The 25105-nt window shown below is 36.5% G+C and overlaps 1 protein-coding gene and 1 pseudogene across 1 annotated transcript; one reads left to right on the top strand and one right to left on the bottom strand.

Annotated features, from left to right (window-relative positions):
• Positions 1–378: 378 nt before the first annotated feature.
• Positions 379–4046, bottom strand: LOC120884120 (small nuclear ribonucleoprotein G pseudogene; annotated as a pseudogene).
• A 239-nt stretch (positions 4047–4285) lies between these two features.
• Positions 4286–24023, top strand: Meioc (meiosis specific with coiled-coil domain). The gene is made up of 8 exons (XM_021728337.3): positions 4286–4474; positions 5114–5248; positions 10373–10530; positions 13316–13420; positions 16034–17909; positions 18928–19062; positions 21220–21400; positions 22296–24023. Exons 1-8 carry the CDS (start codon positions 4469–4471, stop codon positions 22523–22525), a joined length of 2826 nt encoding a protein of 941 aa, XP_021584012.3. The 5' UTR covers positions 4286–4468; the 3' UTR covers positions 22526–24023.
• Positions 24024–25105: the final 1082 nt, after the last annotated feature.

Here is a 25105-nt window from a genome sequence, read left to right as displayed (position 1 = left end):
CATGTGAGGTGCTGGGTTTGATCCTCAGCACCACATAAAAATAAAATAAAATAAAGGTATTGTGTTCATCTACAACTTTAAAAAAGAAGTTGTTCAATAGATTTGTCAAAAGTGTTGTGTCCAACTATATCTAAAAAAATAATAATAATAAAAATTAAAAATAAAACAAGCTGGGTACAGTGGCACACACCTGGCTCTGGAGGCTAAGGCAGGAGGATCCAGAGTTCATAGCCAGCCTCAGCAATAGCGAGGTGCTAAGCAACTCAGTGAGATCCTGTCTCTACATAAAATACAAAAAAAAAAAAAAAGAGGGGGGTGACCGGGAGTGTGGCTCAGTGGTCAAGTGTTCCTGAGTTCAATCCCTGGTACCCCCCCAAAAAAAACAAGTTTAATAATAAGTTTAATATGAAAATGTACATAACCTGATTTTAATGTCATAGTTACACAGGCCCCTAGGAGAGAGGGCATGGATTTCTCTGCTGAACAGCATTAATTATACTCGTTCCAAGCCTTCTAACACGACAATACTATTTCCTTGTGTTGCTACATTTCAATATTGTTCTGTTGCCCACTGATTGCCATTTCCACAATTCATCAATCACAAGATTCATAAAGGGATCAAATCCCAGCAATATTTCTTGGACATGTCTGCCACCATTTAATTTCTTTTCTTTTTTATTTTCTTGGTACCAGGGATGCTCGACCCCTGAGCCACGTCCCCAGCCCTATTTTATATTTTATTTAGAAATAGGGTCTCACTGAGTTACTTAGCGCCTCACTTTTGCTGAGGCTGGCTTTGGTGATCCTCCTGCCTCAGCCTCCCAAGCTACTGGGATTACAGGTGTGTGCCGTGGTGCCTGGATTACTATTTAGTTTCAATGATAACTTCTCATCCATAATTTTTTTTCAGCTTGGGAAGGTAAGCTCATGTTGTCTATCTGGCAGTCTCAGAGGCTCAGAGATACTTTAAAATTGAATTGGCAGCCTCCTTCATGTTCACAGTGATTCAATTATATTCTGACTTGGAATTCTATGATTTCTTTCCATGGATGATTAATTCAGTATCCTCTTCCTGGCATTTAGGTTGGGCTCCTACATACACCTTTAATTTTCTTTTTTTAAAAAATAACTTTATTTATTTAATTAATTAAGTTTTATGTGGTATTGAGGATTGAACCCAGGGCCTCACACATGCTAGGCAAGTGCTCTACCATTGAGATACAACCCCAGCCCCTGTACACCTTTAATTTTCAAAACTAAATATGTGAACTCAAAGTTATACTTATTAATGAAAACCTTATTAATGAAATGTTATTTAAAACATTACTAGGAGGTAGAATGACTTCTTTAAAAAATTAAACCCCAGATTTGTTTTGTTACAAAAGGAAATGTTTAAGTATTAGTAAAAATATTAAATGGGTCTCATTAATGTATCTAAAGAATACCACATTGTACACTGTCTTCCAGAGGTAGGGGGAAAATCTACATTCTACACTAACTTTTTCAGATGGAATGGGTTTAAGTTGTTCTCAGTTCTATCAAAAAATGCTCTTAAATATCTTTTGAAAAATTCAATTGGGGGCTGGGTTTGTAGCATGCATGAGGCACTGGTTTGATTCTCAGCACAGCATATAAATGAATAAATAAAAAATAAATGTCCATAAATTTAAAATTTTTTAAAAAATTTCAATTGTACCAGGGCACAATGTAATCCCTGCAACTTGGGAGACTGAGGCAGTAGAACTGCAAATTTGAGATCAGGTTTGGAACTTGGCCAGACCCTGTCTCAGAAAAAAGTAAAGAAGGCTGGGGATGTAGCTCATTGGTAGAGCACCAATCCCCAGTACCTGAAATTTTTTTTCAGTTGTAAATTCTGATTCCCTTAAGTATCCCCAAATAGTAAGTGGTAAACAATGAGTTTGTTACTTGGGGCACTATCTTTCTGAATTGGATCAAAGTTACTAAAATGTAATTAATTTTATTATATAAAATGTCTTTCATTGTTGCTCCTTTGTAGATACATTTAATAGATGGAGAAAGGTCATCATCCCCCACCCCCACCCCCAAAAAAAAGCCCAAAAAACTTAAAATTCAGATGAAGGCAGAAAAAAATACAAAACAAGTGTTTTGAGTATTTCTCTCATTTTAACCTGAACTTTGTGTATATCTCTGGGTTTGACTGTGGAATCAATCCTACCCCACTCCTAAATACACATGTTCAAAATGAGACCTTCCAAAAAAAGAATATAAGAGCTGAAAGAAAAAACTACATATTAAATACTTGCTCTGCTACATAACCAAAATGTTTCCTTTTCTAATGTATTCACTTGAGTTCAAAGGAATGTTAAAATTTCCTATGATTTTTATTCCTAAAACACAACATACTAATACTGAGCAAGGTAGTATCATCACAAAAAAATGATCAAAGGACTTCAATTGACAGTCCTCAAAGATGCAATACAAATGACTAATAATGCTCAACATTATTAACATTATTAGTCTTAGAAAAACATAAATCAAAGTCACAATGAGATCACTTCATACTCTCTAGGATATGGCTACTTTTAAAAAAAGGAATATAAATGTTGGTAAGAATATAGATATTGGAACCCTTGAGCATTGCTTGTGGGAATGTAAAATGGTGCAGTTTCTGCAGAAAATAGAGTGGCTCAGAACATTAAACAGAATTACCAAATGACCCAGCTACTCCTGCCTATATACTCCCCACAAAATTGGAAAAAATTAACCAGATACTTGTACACTAATGTTCATTAAAAAGTAAAAAGTTGGAAAACAACCCAAGTGTACGGTAACATATGAATGGATAAATACAATGTGGTGTAGCCATATAATGGAATATTATTCATCCATAAAAAGGAATGAAGTTCCCATACTGTTGCACAACATAGACGAACTTTGCCAGCATTCTGCTTAGTAAAGTAAGCCAGTCACTAAAGGACAAATATTGTATGATTCCGCTTATATGAGGTAGCTAGAGTAGTCAAATTCAAAGTCAGAAAATAGAATGGTGGTTGCCAAGGACTGGAGGTGTGAGGAATGGAGTGATTGTTTATTGGGTAGTTTCTGTTGGAGATTAATTAGAAAGTTCTAGAAACAGTAGCGATGGTTGCACAACCTTATGAATTTACAGAAGGCCTTTGAATCAAAATGGCTAAAAGGACCAATCTGATGTGTATTTTTGCCAAGAAAAATACATACGGGGAGTCACAATTTTTAGAAATTCTGGGGTGCATGGGAGAGGACAAAAAACACACTCTCAATGCAATGCACCGGTGATGTAAGGGTGCGGCAGAGACGGGTAGTTTGTTCAACCTGGTCAGCTGGCAGCTTTCTGACTTCAAAGCTGCGTCGATTTGAAATATCAAGAGCTAATAAGTTGCCGCCCTACCCTATTTCCGTTTGTGACCAAGAATTTCTTTCCCTTGAGAGTTTCTCAAGTTTTGCTTTTAAATATATTCTAAAGGTGCTCATTGTATTTACTTCTATCATCTTTAATATTTCAACTCGAACATCTTTCTGTCCCCAGCAAACAAACAAACAAACACCACCCCTCGCATTTCTGAGACATCACACCCCCAATCGCACTGCGGGTGTGAACCGGCTCGACGGTGCCAGGAATGGCTTCTTGTTTCGGGTGAAGTAAAGGTCAGGGTGAATTTTGTTCACGAGTCACATTAACGCCCAAATATCGTCACCGCCACTAAAACCTGGGCCTAGGACAGAGGGCGGCTCTCAGAAGCAGGTCTCCCAACACCCAACTCCACAAGTAGGGTTCCTCACCCTCTGAAACGGATACAAGGTCTGTTAAGTCTCTGGGCCGCTCCAAAGGATTCTGGGAACTAGGGGAGGGACCAAGGATCACAAACGAAAATGTTGGCATAGGGCGTGCAGCGGATAGCTGTAGGATTATCAGCCAGTTGCTGCGCACCTTCTCAAATCTTCCGAGCACCACCACCACTTCTCCAACAGTAGGCCTGCGCCCGGCTCTGCCTTGTCAGCCAATCATCGGGCTGGTGCTTGTCCATACCGGCCAATCCGGAACACGTTTACTTTGAGCGGGAAAAGCTCAGAAGCTGCAGGAAAGCGAGGTCGGCTAACCGCCCCTTCTTAGCCCTGTCTCCGGCGGGTAACAGCCCCTGGAGGCGGGTGCCCATTGGCTAGGCAGCGGGCCAATGAGGGGTGCAGGGTGAGAAGTGGGCCTCACAGGAGGGGGCGGGGCGCGGCCGGCCGGTGCGGGGTCGCGTGCCGGGTCGCGAGCCAGGGGCAGGCAATGTAACGGCCTCTTCCCCGCCCCACCCTCCCGGCTCCGGCCCCCCCACAGACCGGCTCCAGGCAGCGCCCGGGGCGGCAGCGGTGGGGTGCAGGCTGAGGGAGCCGGGCCTCGACGCCCTCCCTCACCCCGTACCCCAGGAGCCGTACCTAGTCCAGGAGGGGCTGGGGGGTCCCCATGGAGGTGAGAGACGGAGACACCTGCCCTCCCCCTCACCCCCAAGGCCTGAGGGAGGGATTTGAGGTGGTGACGGGCCGGGCTCCCGGGGACGTGGGGGCGGCCAGGCTTGGAGGATGGCGACGGCAGGAGAAGCTGACGGGCTGGCGCGTCCCCAAGTGTGGTTCTTTAAGGAGGCTGGGACCACCGGGAGAGGGTGGGTCGCTTGTGAGGAGCACCGACGGGGCGCCGGGTCTGTGCCGGCGAGCGGGGTGGGGGTCCGGGCGACAGGGTTGGCCGGGGCGAGGAGTCCCTGCGTGGGCTGAGTGGACTGGCAGACTGGGTCCGGGGTCGCTACGATGCCCTGGCGGGGCCCTGGGGGTGACCTAGCGCTGACGCCTTGAACCCGTCGGGTGGCACAGACGCTGGGGCAGGCTGGCGTCGTGGGCCTGTGAGGGTTGTCGGTGCGGCGCAGCGGGGCTGGCACACAGGGGGCGGGAGGGTGAGGGGGAATCCCGGGGACAGAGCTGGGGCACCGAATTCGTGTTCCTTGAGAGCGTTTGGAATTGAGTTAGTTGAAGAATCCAGATGGAACAGTCATCTGGCCGTTTAGGTCCTGGCTTTGCGCTGCGTGATGACTTTCTCCCATGTCCTTGTTTTCTGCAGCCTAAAGTAGCGTTCCGTGGAGGTGCGAATCGCTGCTGGAACCTCACTGTCGACACCAGCAGCAGATTGTCTGATGTATTCAACAGCGTGATGTTGACTGGCTCCACTTCCTTCTATGATTGCTACAAATCGCAGGTCCATTAATAACCCCAACCCTTGGTTAGACAATTCATTCTAAATCAAATTCATGCACCCAGGATGATTCATGGGTGTTTAAATGGCTCCACAGTTAGGACCAGAAAGCCGGTTACAGCATTTTAAATATGCAGAATACATACTTGGGTGTCTTTTTTTTTTTTTTTTTTTTTTTTTTAAGCAGGGATTGAACCCAAGGGCATTTTGCCACAGAGACACATCCTAGCCAGTTTTATTTTTTCTTGCTAAATTGCTTAGGGCCTCTGAGCTGGCTTTGATTTTTCGATCTCCTGCCTCAGCCTCCCAAGCTGTTGGGGTTTCAGGCAGGCACCGCCGTGCCCAGTTCCTACTTAACTTTGAAAATAAGGTCAGGAATAAGATTTTTTATTGACTCTTGTTTCCATCTTGTCTTCAGTATAACATGACATCAGAAATGAGTTCATACTTATTAAGACCAAAGTATACATTTTTAATTTCAAAGAATTTATTGCAAGGCTAGGGTTGTGGCTCAGTGATAGAATGCTCGCCTAGCACGCGTCAAGCATTGGGTTCGAGCCTCAGCCCCATATAAAAATGAAATAAAGATATTGTGTGTCCACCAACAATAAAAATAATGTATTGAAAATATATTTCTCATTTCAAACATAGTTTTAATCATTTAAAGGTGAATTTTTCTTTATTCTTTGGTTTTGACAGTGTCCTTAGTTAAATGCTATGACATTTATTTTTGTTAATGTATTAAATAAGGCTTAGGGTAATATAAGTCATGTTCATTTGAAATTATTTAACTGGGACATCAATGTTGGTATTGTTATACTTTGAATTATAACAATATATCAAAATTATTTAACCCCCCTTACAACCTTATATAGTATTATGCCCACTGTACAGATTGAGAAACTGAGGCACAGAGATTTTTGTCCTAAATGACAAACCCCAAGTGGAACCTAGCTCCAGACTTCTGCTGCTCTCTGTAAAGTTTACAATTCTATTAAATTTTACTAGGATTTAATTTCAATGAACTATTTGAAGTATATCAATGATATAAAGTGATACATTTTACAGTTATCCTAATATGTCCATCCCAAATATTTACATATTTTCAGTAAATATTTTAACTGAAAAGGATTCAGATATTTCAAATAGAATTATGTTTAAATCCACATTATCTTATTTGCTTATTTTATCCAAGAATACAAAAGTTAAATATTCTTTTAAAAGGATTTAACTTTTCTTTTTTTTTTTTAAATATTTTTTAGTTTTCGGCGGACACACAATATCTTTGTATGTGGTGCTGAGGATTGAACCTGGGCCGCACGTATGCCAGGCAAGCACTCTACTGCTTGAGCCACATCCCCAGCCCCAAGGATTTAACTTTTCTAACTTTCAGAACTTATATACTTCTCTCCCCTCCCTCCTTTTTTGGAGGTGTTGGGCTCGAACCCAGAGCCTTGTGTGTGTTAAGCACACGTTTTACTACTGAACTAAATCCCCAGCCCAGAATGTTTCACAATATAAAATGTACTTGAAGGAATACTTACAAAATATATTTAATTCCATACAGCTAAAATATGTTAAGGAATTAACTCAAGGCCAATCACAAGATAAGCACACATAAGTGTAGCTATCATTATTATTGTTATCATTGCCATATTTATAAGCCTACTTTAACAAAACTTCATTTCTGCTAATATATATATATATATTTTGGAAATATATATATTTCCAAACACTTTTTATCTTATTTGCTATTACACAAACTGAAGATGCTCCATTTGTTTAAACAACTATTCATATTTACTTGTTTGTCTTTTTTTTGTTCATTCATTCATTCATTTGCAGAACTGCAGATTGAACCCAGGGGAGCACTCTACCACTTCTTGGCCCTCCCTGCTTTTTTTTGATGCAGGTTCTTGCTCACTTGGTGAAACTTGCCTCTTACTTTTGGTACTCCTGCCTCAGCATCACTAGGGATTACAAGTGTGTACCTGTACCTGACCCATTTTTAAGTTAAAAAACATTTTTTTAAAAGATGTATGTAAGAAGAACCCAAGGCCTTGCTCATGCTAGGCTAAGCAAGCACTCTACCAGGAAGCTACTTCCCTAACACTTAAGTAACTGTTTCAAAATGATAAGCAAGTATTTATGTCACTTTTGACAAATAACCACTAAAAAAAATTCCAAATAGGCCTATGATAAAGAGATAAAGGAGTTTAGTTGTAGATGGACACAATATCTTTAGTTTTATTTATTTATTTTTAATATTTATTTCTTAGTTGTAGTTGGACATGGTACCTTTTTTAAAAAATATTTTTTAGTTGTAGTTGGACACAATACCTTTATTTCACTTATTTATTTTTATTTATTTTTTTTTTTAAAGAGAGAGTGAGAGAGGGGGACAGAGAGAGAGAGAGAGAGAATTTTAACATTTATTTATTTTTTCTTAGTTCTCGGCGGACACAACATCTTTGTTGGTATGTGGTGCTGAGGATCGAACCCGGGCCGCACGCATGCTAGGCGAGCGCGCTACTGCTTGAGCCACATCCCCAGCCCCACTTATTTATTTTTAATGTGGGCTAAGGATTGAACCCAGGGTCTCGAATGTGCAAGGCAATTGCTTTACCACTGAGCCACAACCCCAGCCCCACAATACCTTTTTTTTTTTTTAAAGAGAGAGAGAATTTTAATGTTTTTTTTTTTTTTTAGTTTTCGGCAGACACAACATCTTTGTATGTGGTTCTGAGGATCGAACCCGGGCTGCACACGTGCCAGGCGAGCGTGCTATGCTTGAGCCACATCCCCAGCCCCCAACAATACCTTTTGTATTTTATTTATTTATTTTTTATGTAGTGCTGACAACCAAACCCAGGTCCTTGCACAGGCTATAGGTGAGCACTCTTCTACTGTGCCACAACCCCAGCCCTGCAAAATTTAAAATACCTTGATTAATAAATGTGTCTTTTCTCCTTGTATAAATTTTGATTAGACTAAAAACAAAATATTTTTAACCACATGCAGTGGTATGTTCTTGTAATCCCAGCTATTCAAGAGGTAGAGAAGGAGGCTCACATGAGCCCTGGAGTTCAAGGCCAACCTGGACAACACCTCTTAGAAAAAAGAAAGCAACATATAGTGGCTGGGAACTCAGTGGCAAAGTGTGTACAAAGGCCTCACCTTCAGTCCCTAGTACCCAAAACACCACTGCATCACATCAACACATTTTTAGCCAGAATTATATTACTTCTGTATAAGAAAATACTGTTTCCATTTTGTTTATGTCAGGATGTAGATATTATATCTCAAGTTTTACTATTCTCTTGTTTAAGGAGTTAAAATTTATAAATCTGGGGCCAGGTTGTGGCTCAGTAGTAAAGTACTTGCCTAGAATGCGTGAGGCACTGGGTTAGATCCCTGGCACCACATAAAAATAAACAAGTATTGTGTCAATCTACAACTAAAAATATATATATATTTAAAAAAATTGTGAATCTGTTCTTTCAGACTTTTTATTTTCCTCCTTTTTTGCAGCACTGGGGATTAAACCCAATACCTTGCCCATGCTAGGTAGGTAGGCAAGTGCTGTACACTGGGCTGCATCCCCAGTCCACTTTCAGACATTTCCTCCCCTGTACTAGGGATTGAACCACTGAGCCATATCCCCAGACCTTTTTAATTTTTTAATTATTTTTTTCTTTTATTTTTGGGATAGGGTCTAGGTTTTAGGGCCTCAGTAAGTTGCTGAGGCTGGCCTCAAACTTAAGATCCTTTCGCCTCAGCCTCTTAAATCATTGAGTTTATAGGCATGTGCCACTGTGCCTGCCCAGCCAAACTTTTGTAATGAAGCATTTTTTTTTTTTGCTTGTTGCTTGTTAAATTCATTGAATTTTAAATTATTTTCACAGCACTTAATACCTTTTGGAAGGAGGCAGAATTTTAAATAATTTATTAAACTTTTAAAATCCAAACTTTTTATCTTCTTACTCAGTTGACTGGAAAAAGAAAAATGAGTTTGTAGAGAATTTTTCTTCTAATTGAGCATTAAAATTTCTGTAGAAATCATGGCATTTTATTTACAACTTCATTTTTACAATATCTCTTGGATATAAAAAGTAAGCCAAAAAGTAAAGATAGCTATATAAAAGATCCTTGACTGAAAGTAAGAAGAATTAGAGTTTTGGTTTATTTTTATCCTATATTGGTTGAATAACTTGTTGCCATAGTTTCCTTGTTTTTGAAATAGAAATAATACTAATGTCACAAGGTTGACTAAATATAATAGTGTATGTATAATTTCTTTGAAACTCAAAAAATTCTCTATAAATGTATATCTTTCACAGATTGGAAGCATTGAGATAAAATTTGTATGGTTTATTTAAAATAATACAGTATCATCTACAGATCTGACCAGTACACATTTCTATAAAGTTTTATTGCAACTATATATTTGCTAATATATAGTCTGTGCTAGAATAACAAAGTTAATGAATTTCAACTGAAATCTTACCAGCAAATCCAGAATTATTACTCTTTTGGCCTTTTACAGAAAAAGTTCACCAATGTCTGGTATAAAGTAAGGTTAAGGGCTGGGATTGTGGCTCAGCGGTAGACCGCTCACCTAGCACAGGTGGGACCCAGGTTCGATCCTCAGCACCACATAAAAAATTAAATAAATAAAGGCATTGTATTGTGTCCATCTACACCTAAAAAATATTTTTAAAAATGCTTTTAAAGTAAGGTTAAGTAGCCAGGTCTAGATTTGAAAGTAATTCTCCAGACTCTTAACCTGTGTTATTCTAAATTCTTCTATAATAAACAATGTTGGGGCTTTTTCTTTCTTTCTTTCCTTTTTTTTTTTTTTTTTTTTTGGTTATTGTTGTAGTACTTGGGATTAGGGATTAAACCCATAGTCTCATATATGCTAGGTAAATGCTGTACTACTGAGCACATTCCCAGTCCTTTTACTGTTTTTTTTTTTTTTAAACGGGGTCTTGCTAAATTGCCCAGGCCAATCTCCAACTTGCAATCATCCTGCCTCATCCCAGGTAGCTGAGAATGCACCATCACACAAGGCTATAAACAAAGTTTTGATATGTCTAATATACAAACTTTTCTTTAAAATTTCAGAATGAAGACAATATAGACCTAAGGCAGACCTACACTCCACTTTCTTCATCCACAGAATATGCAAGTTCTATAGATTCTTCACTTTTCTATGCACCATGGTCTACTTATGGAGATGATATTAAACAATCTTCTAATTCCCAGATCAATGTAAAGAACAGGTAAATTAATAAGTTAGATTTCTCAAGCTAAATGTGTTGTTTCTTTTTATTACACAGGAACAAAGGTGTAATTAGCTTTCTGTTCCATACATAATAAGCATTTTAATGTTGAGACATTATACTTTTATGTTTATCAAGCTTTTAGGAAAGTCTAAAATGCCTTGTATTTATTTTTTAGTTTATCACTTGTAAAGTTTATTAGAGAGAATCTTTAGTAAATAAATTTTAAACTCCTTTTTCTAAAGATGAGTTAAGCCAAATTCAGCAATGGCAAGATGCTAAGCAACTCGTGAGACCCTGACTCTAAATAAAATACAAAATAGGGCTGGGGATATGGCTCAGTGGTTGAGTGCCCCTGAGTTCAATCCCCAGTACCAAAAAAAATAAAATAAAGAGTTAAAATTTTTAGATATTTTGTTATTCACTTCTACATTTTCAGTAATTTTTTCCTTTACTAATGTACAATAAACAGGGTTTTACCAAACAAAATTTTAAGATTTTTTTTTATATTCTATAAATAATAAGGAACTACTCTATGTGACAGAGTCTTCTACTGGGGATACTAGAATTAACATGGCAAGTATTTTACCTGAGTTTATAATATTACAATCATAATGATAATGACGTGACATACTAGTCACTGCTAGTATAGTGAGGGTTAAAAATAGAGGGTGGATGGGAGCCTGTTGAAAAGAGAAATTTAAGGGCATGACATTCAACTTTATTTAATTATAAGGCAGCTGTTATAATTTAACAAATAAGAGTTACTTTTGAATCTTATTAATTAAAAAATGTTAAAAATTTAAAATTTATGGTAAATTCTCTGATGATTTTATTAGAAAGCATATATAATATATAATAATTAATTCTCCATATGTATACAGATATATAATATATTCTTTTGGTTTTTTTTGGTACTGAGGCTTTAACCCAGGGATACTTTACCACTGAACCACATCCCCTGTCCTTTTTATTTTTATCTATTTAAATTTTTTTGTTGTTGCCAATGAATTTTTAAAAATATTTTAATACTTATTTTTTAGTTTTCGGCAGACACAACATCTTTGTTTGTATGTGGTGCTGAGGATAGAACCCGGGCCGCACGCATACCAGGCTAGCGCGCTACCGCTTGAGCCACATCCCCAGCCCAGCCAATGAATTTTTTACTTTGTTTATTTTTATCTGGTGATGAGGATCTAACCCAGGGCCTCACACATGCCAGGCAAGAGTTCTACCATTGAGCCACAACCCCAGTGCCCCTTTTTATTTTTTATTTTGAGACAGGGTCTCACTAAATTGCTTAGGGTCTCTTATAATCCTTCTGCCTCATTCTCCCAAGTTGCTGGGATTACAAGTGTGCATCAACAATGCCCAGCTCCAAAAATATTTTTGCTTAGGGCTTTGCTAAATTGCTGAGGCTGGCCTCGAACTTGTAATACTTCTGCCTCATCTCCCAAGTTGCTGGGATTACAGGTATGCATCATAATACCCAGCTCTAAAAATATTTTTAGGTTGATACGTGCTATTGAGGAATTCAAACTTTACAGAAATATATATCAGGAAAAGTGAAAGTTCACCTTAACCCTATCCTCACCCCCAATAACACTTTTTTAACAGTTTGATAGCATTGAATATTTTCCTAGATATGTCCTAATACATTATTATTCAAAAAAGCTTTTATGTTGAATTTTTGTGAAATAACAATTTACTAGGAAAAAAGTATTAGACTTGATGGCAGACAGTTTGTTTAGCAAGTGTATAGTTTTGCAAGTAATAGAGCCTTGCAAAAATCAGGTTTCTTAATATCTTCTAATGATCATCCATTCAAACAGTAATAATTGAATGATTACTAATGCCTACCTTTTTTATTTTTAAAATTTTTTTTGTAGTTGTAGATGGACAGAATGCCTTTATTATTATTTTTTAAAATGTGGTGCTGAGGATCAAACCTAGTGCCTCACACGTTAGACAAGCACTCTGCCACTGACCTACAGCGCCAGCCCTATTACCTACCCTTATGAAGATCAATTAAATATTTGAGTGTTAGGCAAAAATAAGGTGTTTTTATTTCTAAAATACCCTAATACTTTGAAATGTTGGAAATAAATCACAAAAAGCAAGAAGTAACATTTTAAAACAAAGTATTATTTCAAGGAAAGAATTATCCAAAAACCATAAGAAGTTAAATATTTTATGTTTTGAATTAGAATATTGATTACTGGTGGGATTTCAAGGGACATAGGACTCCAACTACTTTGGCAAAGATTTAAGGATAATCCTAAAATCTGTTATACATAAGGGTCAGCTGCAAAATCACCCTGGAATCTAGGATGACCATATCACATCTCACTTTTTTGTCCAATATAAAGAATCACAAAAATAGAGCAGCAGGTTAATATGATTTTTCAAATCACAAAATAAGAAACTAAGCAAATGTTGACGGAATGATGTATAAGAGGACTAGACGTGCTTTCAGGAGCAGCTGTGGTACTATGTCTACAATACTATAAGTCAGGGAATTGTATGTTTATGGAGAAATAAGAGGTAAGCATACATTGTAAACTAGATGTAGAATTTGAAATGAAGGAGAAATATTTATGTAGGATAGATACCATGCCAAAGTAGAATATATTCTTGAGCTCTTGTTCCCCCCTTATTTGAAATAATGATATAGAGTCAGACCAAATATCTTATAAAAATTATGATAGAATATGTCTGGAAGGAGAAATCAACATGCTGTATTTTAACATGAATAAAATAGTTTACATATGATATTTATTTTTAGGATTCAAACCGAAAGAAATGACTATGGCAGTGAAACAGACTTATATGGACTTGTGTCTAACATTCTGGAAGAACAAGATAAGTCACAGCCATATTTTGCTGAAGGGTTAGTATGTTATATACCTTTGTATTGTACAATAATTTTTAAATTCACATATACTAGGTTACTCGTTATTAACTTTAATATTTATTTAATAATCCTCTGACTGTAGACTTCTTTTTTAAAAATATTTTTTAATTTGTGTATGGACACAGTGCCTTTATTTATCCATTTTTATGTGGTGCTGCGATTGAACCCAATGCCTCACACATGCTAGACAAGCCCTCTATCACTGAGCTATAACTCCAGCCCCTGACTGTAGACTTCTTAATTAAAATATTTGTTTCTAGAAGAGCCTTGATTTTGCTAAAGTACTTGCCATACAATTGAAAATTCAGTCTTAGGTTCAATTTGCTTAAGAACTTTCACTTGAAAAAATTATTCTTATATAATTCAGAGCTATTTCCCTTGAATTCATGAGCAAAAGTTTGGCTTAAAGAATATAAATTCCAGCTGGGTATAGTGGAACACACCTGTAATCCCAGTGGGCTTGGGAGGCTGAGGCAGAAGAATCACAAGTTCAAGTCCAGTCTCAGCAATTTAGCAAGGCCCTAAGCAACTTAGTGAGACCTTGTCTCAAAATAACAAATTAAGGGCTGGAGTTGTAGCTAGGACGTAGAGTGCTTGCATAGCATGTGTGAGGCCCTGGGTTTGATTCTCAGCACCACATATAAATAAATAAAGGTCTATTGACAATTAAAAAAATATTAAAAGAAAAAAATTTTAAAAACAAAATAACAAAAAGGCTAGGGATGTGGCTCAGTGGTTAAACAAGTGCCCCTCAATCTCAACCCTAGTACCAAAAAAAGACGTGTGTGTGTGTGTGTGTGTGTGTGTACAGTAAAGACATACTAAGATTAAAATGTATACAGTCACATGTTGCTTATGTGTGTGTGTATAATATATGTATATATAACAAAGAATAAAACTCATTACTCATTGAAGAAATACATGAGTTTTATTCATATGGTAGAAGCCTTTTAAGTATGTTATAATTGTTTTATTTGAGTGTGGAAGCCATATTGTCCAATTTATTCATAAATAGGGAAATATCCTTCACATATGTAATCAACTAAAAAAAATTTTTTTGTGTGGTGCTGGGGATTGAACCCAGGACCTTGTGCATGCAAGGTCAACTAAATTTTTTTTTAGTTGGACACAATATCTTTATTTATTTTTATGTGGTGCTGAGGGTCGAACCCAGTGCATCATGCGTGCTAGGCAAGCACTCTTACCACTGAGCTACAATCCCAGCCCAACTAAATTGTTTTAATTTCAAAAATAATTACAGCAAAACACATCTGTTTTCATTACAAAATACTAGATTACCATAGATAAATAGTTCATCTAAGACATTGAAGTTGCCAGCAGTAGGCCTCTTGGGAAAGTACAGTGAAGACATACTAAGATTAAAATGTGGGGCTGGGGATATAGCTCAGTTGGTAGAGTGCTTACCTCGCATGCACAAAGCCCTGGGTTCAATCCCCAGCATCAAAAAAAAAAAAAAAAAAAAAAAGATTAAAATGTGCTGAGCATGGTGGCGCACATCTGTAATCCCAGTGACTTGGGAGGCTGAGATAGGAGAATCGAGAGTTCAAAGCCAAACTCAGGAAAAGTGAGGTGCTATGCAACTCAGTGAGACCCTATCTCTAAATAAAATACAAAATAGGGGTGGAGCAGTGGCTTAGGAGTTGAGTGCCCCCCTGAGTTAAATCCCTGGTACCAAAAAAACAAAAAAAGATTAAAATGCATCCAAGCAGCTCAGGAGGCTGAAGCAGGAGGATTGCAAGTTTGAAGCCTGCCTCAGCAACTTAGTGAAGCATTTAGTAACTCAGCAAAACCCTGTCTCTAAATAAAATATAAAAAAAAAGGCTATGGATGTGGCTCAGTGGTTGAGCATCCCTGGGTTCAATCCTCAGTACCAAAACAACAACAACAACAAAAGATTAAAAATGCATATAGTCACGTGTTGCTTAAGGATGAGGACAGGTTCTGAGAAATATGTTGCTATATCACCTTCATGTCTAGATGGTATAGGTTACTCACTCAACATGGCCTATGCAATCAATAGACATTGTAACCACAAGATATAGAGGCTGCTTGTGGTATAACACTCTAAATAACAATAAAAGACAATAAAAGGCATAGAAGAATGAACACACAAACCAGTTAAAGACACTATCACTGTCTAGTTTTATAATGTGCATGATTAAATGCACTGTGCTTTTATGTGACTGGTGGTGGTACAGTTGGTTTGTTTATAGCAATGCCACAAATATGTGAGTAATGTCTTATGCTATGGGGATGTTATAATGGTTCTGACATGTCACTAAGCAGTAGGAACTTTTTAGCTCTATTATAATCTTAATCTCTGACATATGTGGTCTGTCGTTGATAGATATAACTTTATTTGGAGCATGAATATTTATAGAGCATATAGCATATTTCACATATTAATTATTTGGAGTTAATGGCAGCTTTTAAGGCAGGGTTGGAAAATATTTGAAAATGGTGAGGGTGGGGGGAAGATAAATGTTTATGAGAGTTTTTCCTGCCTTTTTCCCTGAGAAAATAGTCTTTAAAACTTAAGTTGTAATTAAATATATTTACTTGTTCTAGGACCTGCTCGACCAATTTAAAGTCAGTTTGGCCAATGAACACAAGCAGATTTGTAGATCACCATGATCTCTTGACAGAAACCAAAAGGCCAATAGATACAGCTATCTCTCAGCAAGCCTTTTATAGTGGTGAATCTGTGTCAGCAGTGGAAAAGCAATACTTGCACAATAGTAATCTCACACCACAACAAAAAATAGATGAACTTTATCATGGATTTACTGGATTAGACCTTGAAGAACAATGGATATACCCCTCAAGAAGTGATCATTCTAACTGTTACAATATTCAGACAAATGATACAGCTAAGGCAACATTCCAAGAATATCCATTTATCAAAAACTGTTTTACACCACAAACTGGTCTGTCTGATATCATGAAAGAATCAGGAATTGATACTTACCCTTATGGAAGAGAGAAAATGTGTGCTAAAGGTCTTGAAGCACCATTACAACAAAAAAGAGCAGAGATATTTCTTTCCCAATTTAATAGATACAATGAAAATGCAGATTATTGTAGATACCCAGAATATGCTCATCCTAACAAGGCTAAGCTTAATAAGTGTTCAAATTTTAGTGTCCAGGATGGTAAAAAATTAGCCAATGGCACACCTGAAACACCAACTGTAGAAGCAGATGCCTATACAAAGTTATTTCAGGTTAAACCAGCAAATCAGAAAAAAATGGAGGAGACAATGCCTGACCAGCAGAATTTCACATTTCCAAAAACCACACCACATTTAACTGAAAAACAGTTTGCAAAGGAAGCAGCAGCATTCACAGCTGATTTTGGCTTAAAATCAGAGTATGGACTAAAACCTCACACAGCTTGTCCAGCTAATAATGATTTTGCTAATGTCACAGAAAAGCAACAATTTGCTAAGCCTGATCCCCCAAATTCTGAGTATTTTAAATCAGTGAATTTATTATCAAACTCAGCAACATCTTCAGGAGGTATCAATTTAAACAGACCAACTTGGATGAATATTCAAACAAAAAATAACACTCCTGTTCCTTATAGAAATCAAGGTAACTTGATGAAATTAAATAGTCATTTAAGTGCAGCTTCAAAAGGTTCTAACCATTCTTCAGATTTCCCCCAACTATCATCCACAAATTTAACCCCAAATAGCAATTTATTTCAGAAGTATTGCCAAGAAAACCCTTCAGCATTTTCTAGTTTTGATTTCAGTTACAATGGTGCAGAAAGAATTCAATCTGTCAATCACATGGAAGGACTGACAAAGACTGGAGAAGAAAATCTCTTTGAATCGGTTACAGATAAAAAAATAAAGCAGCCAAATGGATTTTGTGATAATTATTCAGCTCAGCAGTATGGGATCATTGAAAATGTAAACAAACATAATTTTCAAGCCAAGCCCCAGAGTGGACATTATGATCCTGAGGAAGGTCCAAAGCATTTAGATGGCTTATCTCAAAACACATATCAAGATCTATTGGAGTCACAGGGTCATTTTAATAGCCACCGACAAGGAAGTGGAGACAGCAATATTAATAGCCGTGTGAATCGCACACAGGCATCATGCTTTTCTAATAATTATATGATGGGAGATTTAAGGCATAATCAGGGTTTTCAACAACTTGGTTCAAATGGGTTTCCCCTAAGATCCACCCACCCATTTAGCCATTCAGTTGTTCCACTGTTGGATTCCTATGATTTGTTTTCTTATGATGACTTAAGCCATTTATACCCTTATTTTAATGATATGATGTATGGTGATAATTCCTTTTCTGGTTTCGTGCCAACTTTTGGATTTCAAAGACCAATTAAAACTCGAAGTGGACCAGCCAGTGAACTTCATATTCGTCTAGAAGAGTGCTATGAACAATGGAGAGCATTAGAAAAGGAGAGAAAAAAGGTAACAGAGTTATTCATTTAGGAGTAATTTAGTATATTTCCTCTGCCAATTTTTACTTTACCTTGGTGTAGTTCAAAAGTATTTGCCTTGCCAGGTGTGATGGCACATGTTTATAATCGCAGTGACTCTGAAGGTTGAGACAGGAGGATCTCAATGAGGCCAGTCTCAGCAACTTGGTGAGAATCAGTTTCAAAATAAAAAAGGGCTGGGGATATGGCTCAGTAGTCAAAGTACCTGGGTTCATTTTCCAGTAACAAGAAAAAAGTACTTTTTTTTTTTTAAGCTGAATTCTTCTATAATGTACAGTATTTAGGTTCACAACTATAAAGAATTATCTAGGTTATTTAAAGACTAAAGGTTGAGTTTTAAAAATAACTGTTATCCATATTCTAATTTTAAAAATTTGTCTCTGGGGGCTGGGGTTGTGGCTCAGTGGTAGAGTGTTTGCCTGGAATGTGTGAAGCACGAGTTCATCCTCAGCACCACATAAAAATAAATAAAATAAAGGTATTGTGTCCATCGAAAACTAAAAAGTACATATGTAAAAAAAATTGTCTCTGAAGTATATTTGTTTCTCTTATTGGGTTAAGTTTCTTTGAATTCTATTTCTTTTTTTTTTTTTTTTGATACCGGGGTTGAATCTATGGGTGCTTTACTATTGAGCCATATCCCCAGCCCTTTTTGTTTTTTTATTTAGGGCCTCACCAAGTTGCTGAGGCTGGTTTTGAACTTGTGATCCTTGTGCTTCAGCCTTCCAAATTGCTGGGATTATGGATGTGTACTACCATGCCTGTATGAATTCTATCAATATTAAATTGTTGGAGTATTCAATTATTTCATATGTATTGGAACAGAAAGATACTGTGGTTTATATTTACTGCCTTTTAATACCAAATCATATTTTTATTTAAAGGAGCAATTTTCCATTTATTTCTTAGGACTATGAAAAATATTATTCACAGTTGAATTATATTTAGGAAATTCAGCATCTAATGATTATATACATTTTTTTTTACAGACTGAATTAGCTCTTGCCAAGAATTATCCAGGGAAAAAAGTATCCAGTACTAACAATACTCCAATTCCAAGGCTGACCTCCAACCCATCTAGAGTTGATCGCTTAATTGTGGATGAACTTCGAGAACAAGCCAGAGTAAGCTATAAAAACTTACAATAGTGGAGTTTTAAATTGCTTGTTAAAATTTTAAAACTTTTCAGCACATAAAGTTCTGAAGGATTTTTTTTTTTTTTAGAATTTAATTTTTGTTTGTTGTTTATTTATTCATTTTAGTGTGGTACTGAGGATCAAACCCAGGGCCTCACCCATCCTAGGCAAGCACTCTACCACTGAACTACAACCCCAGCCCCTGAAGCATTTTAAATTAACAATAGTATGTTAACTCTGAAATATTCTTTTCTGTTTGGTTCTAGAAAGAACTCTGATTAATATTCAGGAAAAGGAAAATTTTAAAGTAATTTGTGTAATTTAATTGGTTCCTCTTCAAACTCACTTTTTTCCTTATTTTGGCAATGAAACTAACTCTCACAGAATTTTTAATTTTTATTTTTTCAAGGTACCAGGGACTGAACTCAGAGACACTTGACCACTGAGCTACATCCCCAGCCCTTCTTATTTTCCATTTTGAGGCAGGGTCTCACTAAATTTTCCAAGCTGGCCTTGAATTTATGATCATCCTGCCTCATCTTCCAGAGATGCTGGGATTATAGGCTTGTGCCCCCATAACTAGCAGAAAGTATGTTTTTAAAAGTAAAAACCAGCTTGGTATGGTGGCACATGCCTGTAATCCCAGCATCTTGGAAAACTGAGGCAGGAGGATTATAGGTTTGTAGGATAGCCTTATTAACACTTATGGAGGCCCTAAGCAACTTAGCAAGACTCTACCTCAAAATGAAAAATAAAAAGGGCTGGGGATATAGCATAGTAGTTCAATTCCTGGTATCACAAATATTAAAAGATTAAATATATATGTACATATATAATTGTTTTCTAATTTAGTGATGATAATAAGAGGGAATTACCATATTTGATTTGCATTTTCAATTTTTAATTTTTATTCCATTTTCTTAATCCTGCATTCTTGAGTTATTCAACACACATTAACTGTATCCATTAAGGGGCAGGGATTGTGGCTCAGTGGTGGAGTGCTTGCTTAGTATGTGTGGGGCACTGGGTTCAACCCTTGGCATCACTAACAAATAAAATACAGGTATTGTGTCCATCTATAACTTAAAAAAAATTTTAAACTATATCCATCAATTATTAAATACTGATAAGCTAGATAAGTAGGTATAGATAATTTTACAAAATACCTTTGTTTTGGAAGAGTACTGTCACTTCAAACAAATATAAAGAATCCTGGGCTGGGGTTGTGCAGAGTGCTTGCTTAGCACACATGAGGCACTAGGTTTGATCCTCAGTACCACAAAAAAATAAATAAAATATATTGTGTCCATCTACAAATAAAAATATACTAAATATTAAAAAAAGAATCCTGATGTTAAGTCACATTGTAATTTAATGAGCAATGTTCCTATTATTTTTAATTTCAGAATTTTCTAAGCAACTTAGAGTAGCTATCCTTTTTTCCTTTTTCCACCTTGCTCTTTTTAAAAATAAAATTTGTTATTATTAAGTATCCATTTCTTTCTTTTACCATGAACTCTTATTTAGAAATACATAATTAGTAATTCCCTGGAGTTTGCTTTGTTTTTTGGTACTCCCTTTGTATTTTTTGCTACCCACTTTTAATTCAAATTCTTTTCCTTTACTTAATACCCTCTAACAATGCTGTTAGTGTTCTTATTTGCAGGCTGTTGTCTTATATGCCAAAAACAGTATCAGATTTTATATTTGGACATTTTTTAATATTTGACTCTCAGTAATCAAATTCGAAAGTTTTTAGAATTAACATATACAACTAAGTATAACTTTTCCATTTTTTGTTTCTCCCATCATGGTCCTAGGATACAGTAAACATTCATTTATTTATTGAATGACTTTTTTTGCTCTTACCTCTATTATGCTTCACTGAAGTTTTTTTTTTGGGGGGAGGGGGGTACCAGGGATTGAACTCAGGGGTCACTCAACCACTGAGCCACATCCCCAGCTCTATTTTGTATTTTATTTAGAGACAGGGTCTCACTGAGTTGCTTAGTGCCTTGCTGTTGCTGAGGCTGGCTTTGAACTTGTGATTCTCGTGTCTCAGCCTCCCGATGAAGATTTGTTTTATTTAAGTTGGTCAGGTCAAGTGGTTACATGCCTTATCAAAATTTAAAATGTCTCCCTCAGGTTGTGACTTTACTAGGCAAAATGGAACGTCTTCGAAGCTCTCCCCTTCATGCCAATATCTCTACTGCTCTTGATAGACACTTGGAATCCATTCACATTGTACAGTCACGTAGAAAGGATGAAATTGTTAATGCTTCAAATCGGCAAAGGCAAGGAGTGCCTAGATGCCAAGATGAAAGAGGTACAAATATTAATGCAGATTCTTTTTACAAGGCTATGTGATAATTTCAATGTTAATAAAACCAGATTCTGGGATTAAAAGGTTGGATTTCTAAAATTAACACTTATCTAAAGAACAAATTGGGGCTGGGCTCAATGGCACACACTTGTTATTCCAGCTACTTGGAAGGCTAAGACAGGAGGATTGCAAGTTCAAGACCAGGCTCAGCAATTTTGTGAAACCTTATCTCAAAAAAAAGGAATGAAAAGGGCCAAGGATGTAATTCAGTGATGGAACGCCCCTGGGTTACTGAAAGAAAAGGGGAGTGATAAATGACCTCTACACTTATTTATTCCCAAAGTAGTTTCTTCTAGTATAATTTTACCCATTGAATTGTATTACCTGCCTTCAGATAATCTGTTTTACCCAGAGCATAGTCATTGTAGCACAAGCCAGAAAGAAATTTAATAATACTTTTTAATATTTTAAAAACGGAGTGCTTTAGTTAGCACAATTAATAGTCATCCTTCTTTTTATAAAAGTAATGCTTGAAGCCTGGCATAGTGGCACATACCTGTAATCCCAGGGACCTGGGAGGCTAAGGCAGGAGAATGGTAGGCTCAAGACCAGCCTCAGCATTTTAGTAAGGCCCTGAGCAACTTAGTGAGACCCTGTCCTCCAAAAATAACTCCGGCAAGGAGCTTGGGGCCCCCGCCATATCGGAGAGGTGACGTCACAGGAATTCGCCCGAGGGAATTCCTTCCCAGCGGAATCCAAAAATAAAAAGGGCTGGGGACGTAGCTCAGTGGTAGAGTGTCCCTGGATTCAATTTCCAGTACCGTTAAAAAAAAAAAAAAAAAAGAGTTAAGGGATATTTAAATGCTATCTAATATGAAATGACTCTTTTCTTTTACAGATGTTTTTGCCCTTGCTTCAGCAATTAAAGAGATGTGTGTGGCTACTCGGAAAGCACGCACTACTCTATGGTGCGCACTGCAGATGACCTTGCCAAAAACAGCAAGTACGGCTGGTCAAGCAGATGTGGAAAAGGCTTTCCAAGATATAGTAAACTGTGAAGAAAAAGTTCATGAAAGCATAAATAGTAGCAATCCAATGAACCAGAGAGGTGAAACAAACAAACATTAAGGAAATGCCAGCAGAAGGAAGAATTAAAAAGCTGATAAGTAAATGTATCAAGACATGCTAAAATTTTTAATGAACTTGTCAAACTTTCAGTACGTTAATTTTCTTTCAGATTTAAAGTTAATACCTTAATGAAGTCTAACTTCTATTTAAAAAACTACTTGGAATGAATGAGAATACAGTTTAAGGAAAATTCAAAGGTAAAGTTGACTACTCTAGGAGTTCTGAGTAGTCAAAGATAACAAGTTTATTTAAGTAAATTATTTCCTAACAGCTAAAATATTGCTTAATCCCATTCTGCAGTGCAGGTAAATGCAAATATGAAATTCTTCTAGGAGATAAGTTTCATTTAGTTCTGCCTTAGTTAGTATAATTCCAAATAATGAATCTTTAAATGACTGTAACCCAATTAAGGATACAGTCTAGTAACCAAGACAAGTTTTGATTGTGATATAAAAGTGTTTTCCTTACAAAACTGGATAATACCTAGGAAACAAAGGAAAACAGGGACAAACCCAATATTCATGTAAATTTAAAATAACTACCATATTTATAAATTTGAAATCTTAGTGTCTATATGGAGGGAAATGCATCTGATTCTCCTAAATTAGTGATAAAAGTGCCAGTGTAAAAACCATGCAAGTTACTGAATATAAAACCTGTTCAAATCATTTGTGTATATTCTTTAAAATTTAATTTTACTATCAATTATTAAATATTTCCAATTTTAAAGTATTTAAATTGAATCAAAACAAAACATTTCCTTTATCTGGATCTTTTAGACTTGATGCACAGTAACTAAAATAATGACTATTGTTTTAATACCCTTAGTTTGCTGTCTTTTATGAGGGTATCACGAAGTTCTAAAATGTATTTTTTTAAGGTTAATCTTTAACTAGTTTAGTTTGCAATTGGTTAGTGTATATTTTGTGTAGTTGTGTTCTTTAGTTTGCTTCTGTATTTTTTTTAAAAAGAGCACTTGAAAGGTTGGCTTTTTCTGTTTCTCATCACTTAATATCTTTATATGGAACCCAAGTAATTTATTCATTAATATGAATTGTTGGTATTATGTGACTCAGGAGATCTTGGGTTTTAACATTTCTACATGAGTTAAACTATAATATAATGTACTGATGAAATTTAATTGAAATATCCTTGACTAGAAACACTGATGTTTTAAATGTTGGTGTTTTCCTTAGTTTTAGAAATCCTGATATTTAAAAAAAAAAGAGTGTAATCACACCACATAAATTTTCTTTAGATGATGTGCGGAAGAAACTGATTGAGAATGCACGAGTAACTGTAGGGAGAAACATTTTGATCACTGATATGCCTTAGAACTACCCAAATCAATTACATTGAAGGCAGTAAAATAAAACAGATCACCCCACCACAGTCACTGCACAGAAAGTGGTTAAGTTTGACATTAAGACATGTTGGATGTTCTGAAAACAAATATTGTACTGAATTTAGTCTCTCAGGAAGAAATAAATTACTTTGTTGAAAATATTTGGTTTCTTTTTTTTTACATTTGTATTAGTTATTAACCTTAAGAGTTGCTTATGTTGCTAGGACCAGTGGCTCACTCCTGTATTCCCAGCAGCTCAGGAGACTGAGACAGGAGGATTGCAAGTTTGATACTAACCTCAGTGATTTATGGAGGCCCTACAGATGTAGTGAGACCCTGTCTTGAAATAAAAAAAAGGGCTTGGAATGTGGCTTAGTGGTTAAGTGACCCTGAGTTCGATTACCAGTACTAAAAAAGTTACTCATGCCAAACTGAGCACAGTGGCACACACCTATAATCCCAACTGTCCAGGAGGCCAAAGCAGGAAAATAACAAGGTTAACAATTTAAACTCTTGTCTCAAAATAAAATTTGAAGAGCTGTGGATGTAACTCAGTAGTAAAGGGCCCCAGGTTCAATTAACATACCACACATACACAGTTATTCATGTCAGAAAACAACTGAATTTCATTTAACTGATAAGAACTTAAGTTCTTATTTAACAAGTATGTAATAATGTTGGTAGATTACTCCCACTCATATAGTTGGATCTCACCTGACCCTTCAAATATAAACTTTTACTCTGCCCATTAATCCAGGCAAACCAGAATAAAAATGACAGTGGTCAGAGAAATGTACCCCGGTCCATTAACAAAACACTTGAAAAGTATTTCTTTGAAATTTTGCTAAACCGTAAGTCACCTAGTAGGTAATTATTATATTGTCCCTTTCAATTGTATACCCTCTAACGGATGGTTCTTATTCATTGCATTTCTAAATATCAATTACAAAATTTGAAGTGATCTGTAAAGATGATATTCCCACCATTTATAAGCCAAAGAAATTTGGTATACTTTTTAATGGAAGAAGTTTATATAAAGGAATTAGGGGCTGGGATTGGGCTCAGTGGTAGAGCGCTCGCCTAGCACATGTGAGGCACTGGGTTCCATTCTTAGCACCGCATATAAATGAATGAATAAAATAAAGGTCTATCAACAAAAAAAAATATATAAAAGAATTTTTTAAAAAAGGAATATGAAATTATCTTCAATTATTGTATCAGTATTCTTCCTGCTT

Source organism: Ictidomys tridecemlineatus, chromosome 3 (genome assembly GCF_052094955.1).
Source record: "Ictidomys tridecemlineatus isolate mIctTri1 chromosome 3, mIctTri1.hap1, whole genome shotgun sequence".
Lineage (NCBI taxonomy): Eukaryota > Metazoa > Chordata > Mammalia > Rodentia > Sciuridae > Ictidomys > Ictidomys tridecemlineatus.
Note: the sequence above shows the minus strand (reverse complement) of the source record. Positions and strands in the feature narration are given on the sequence as shown.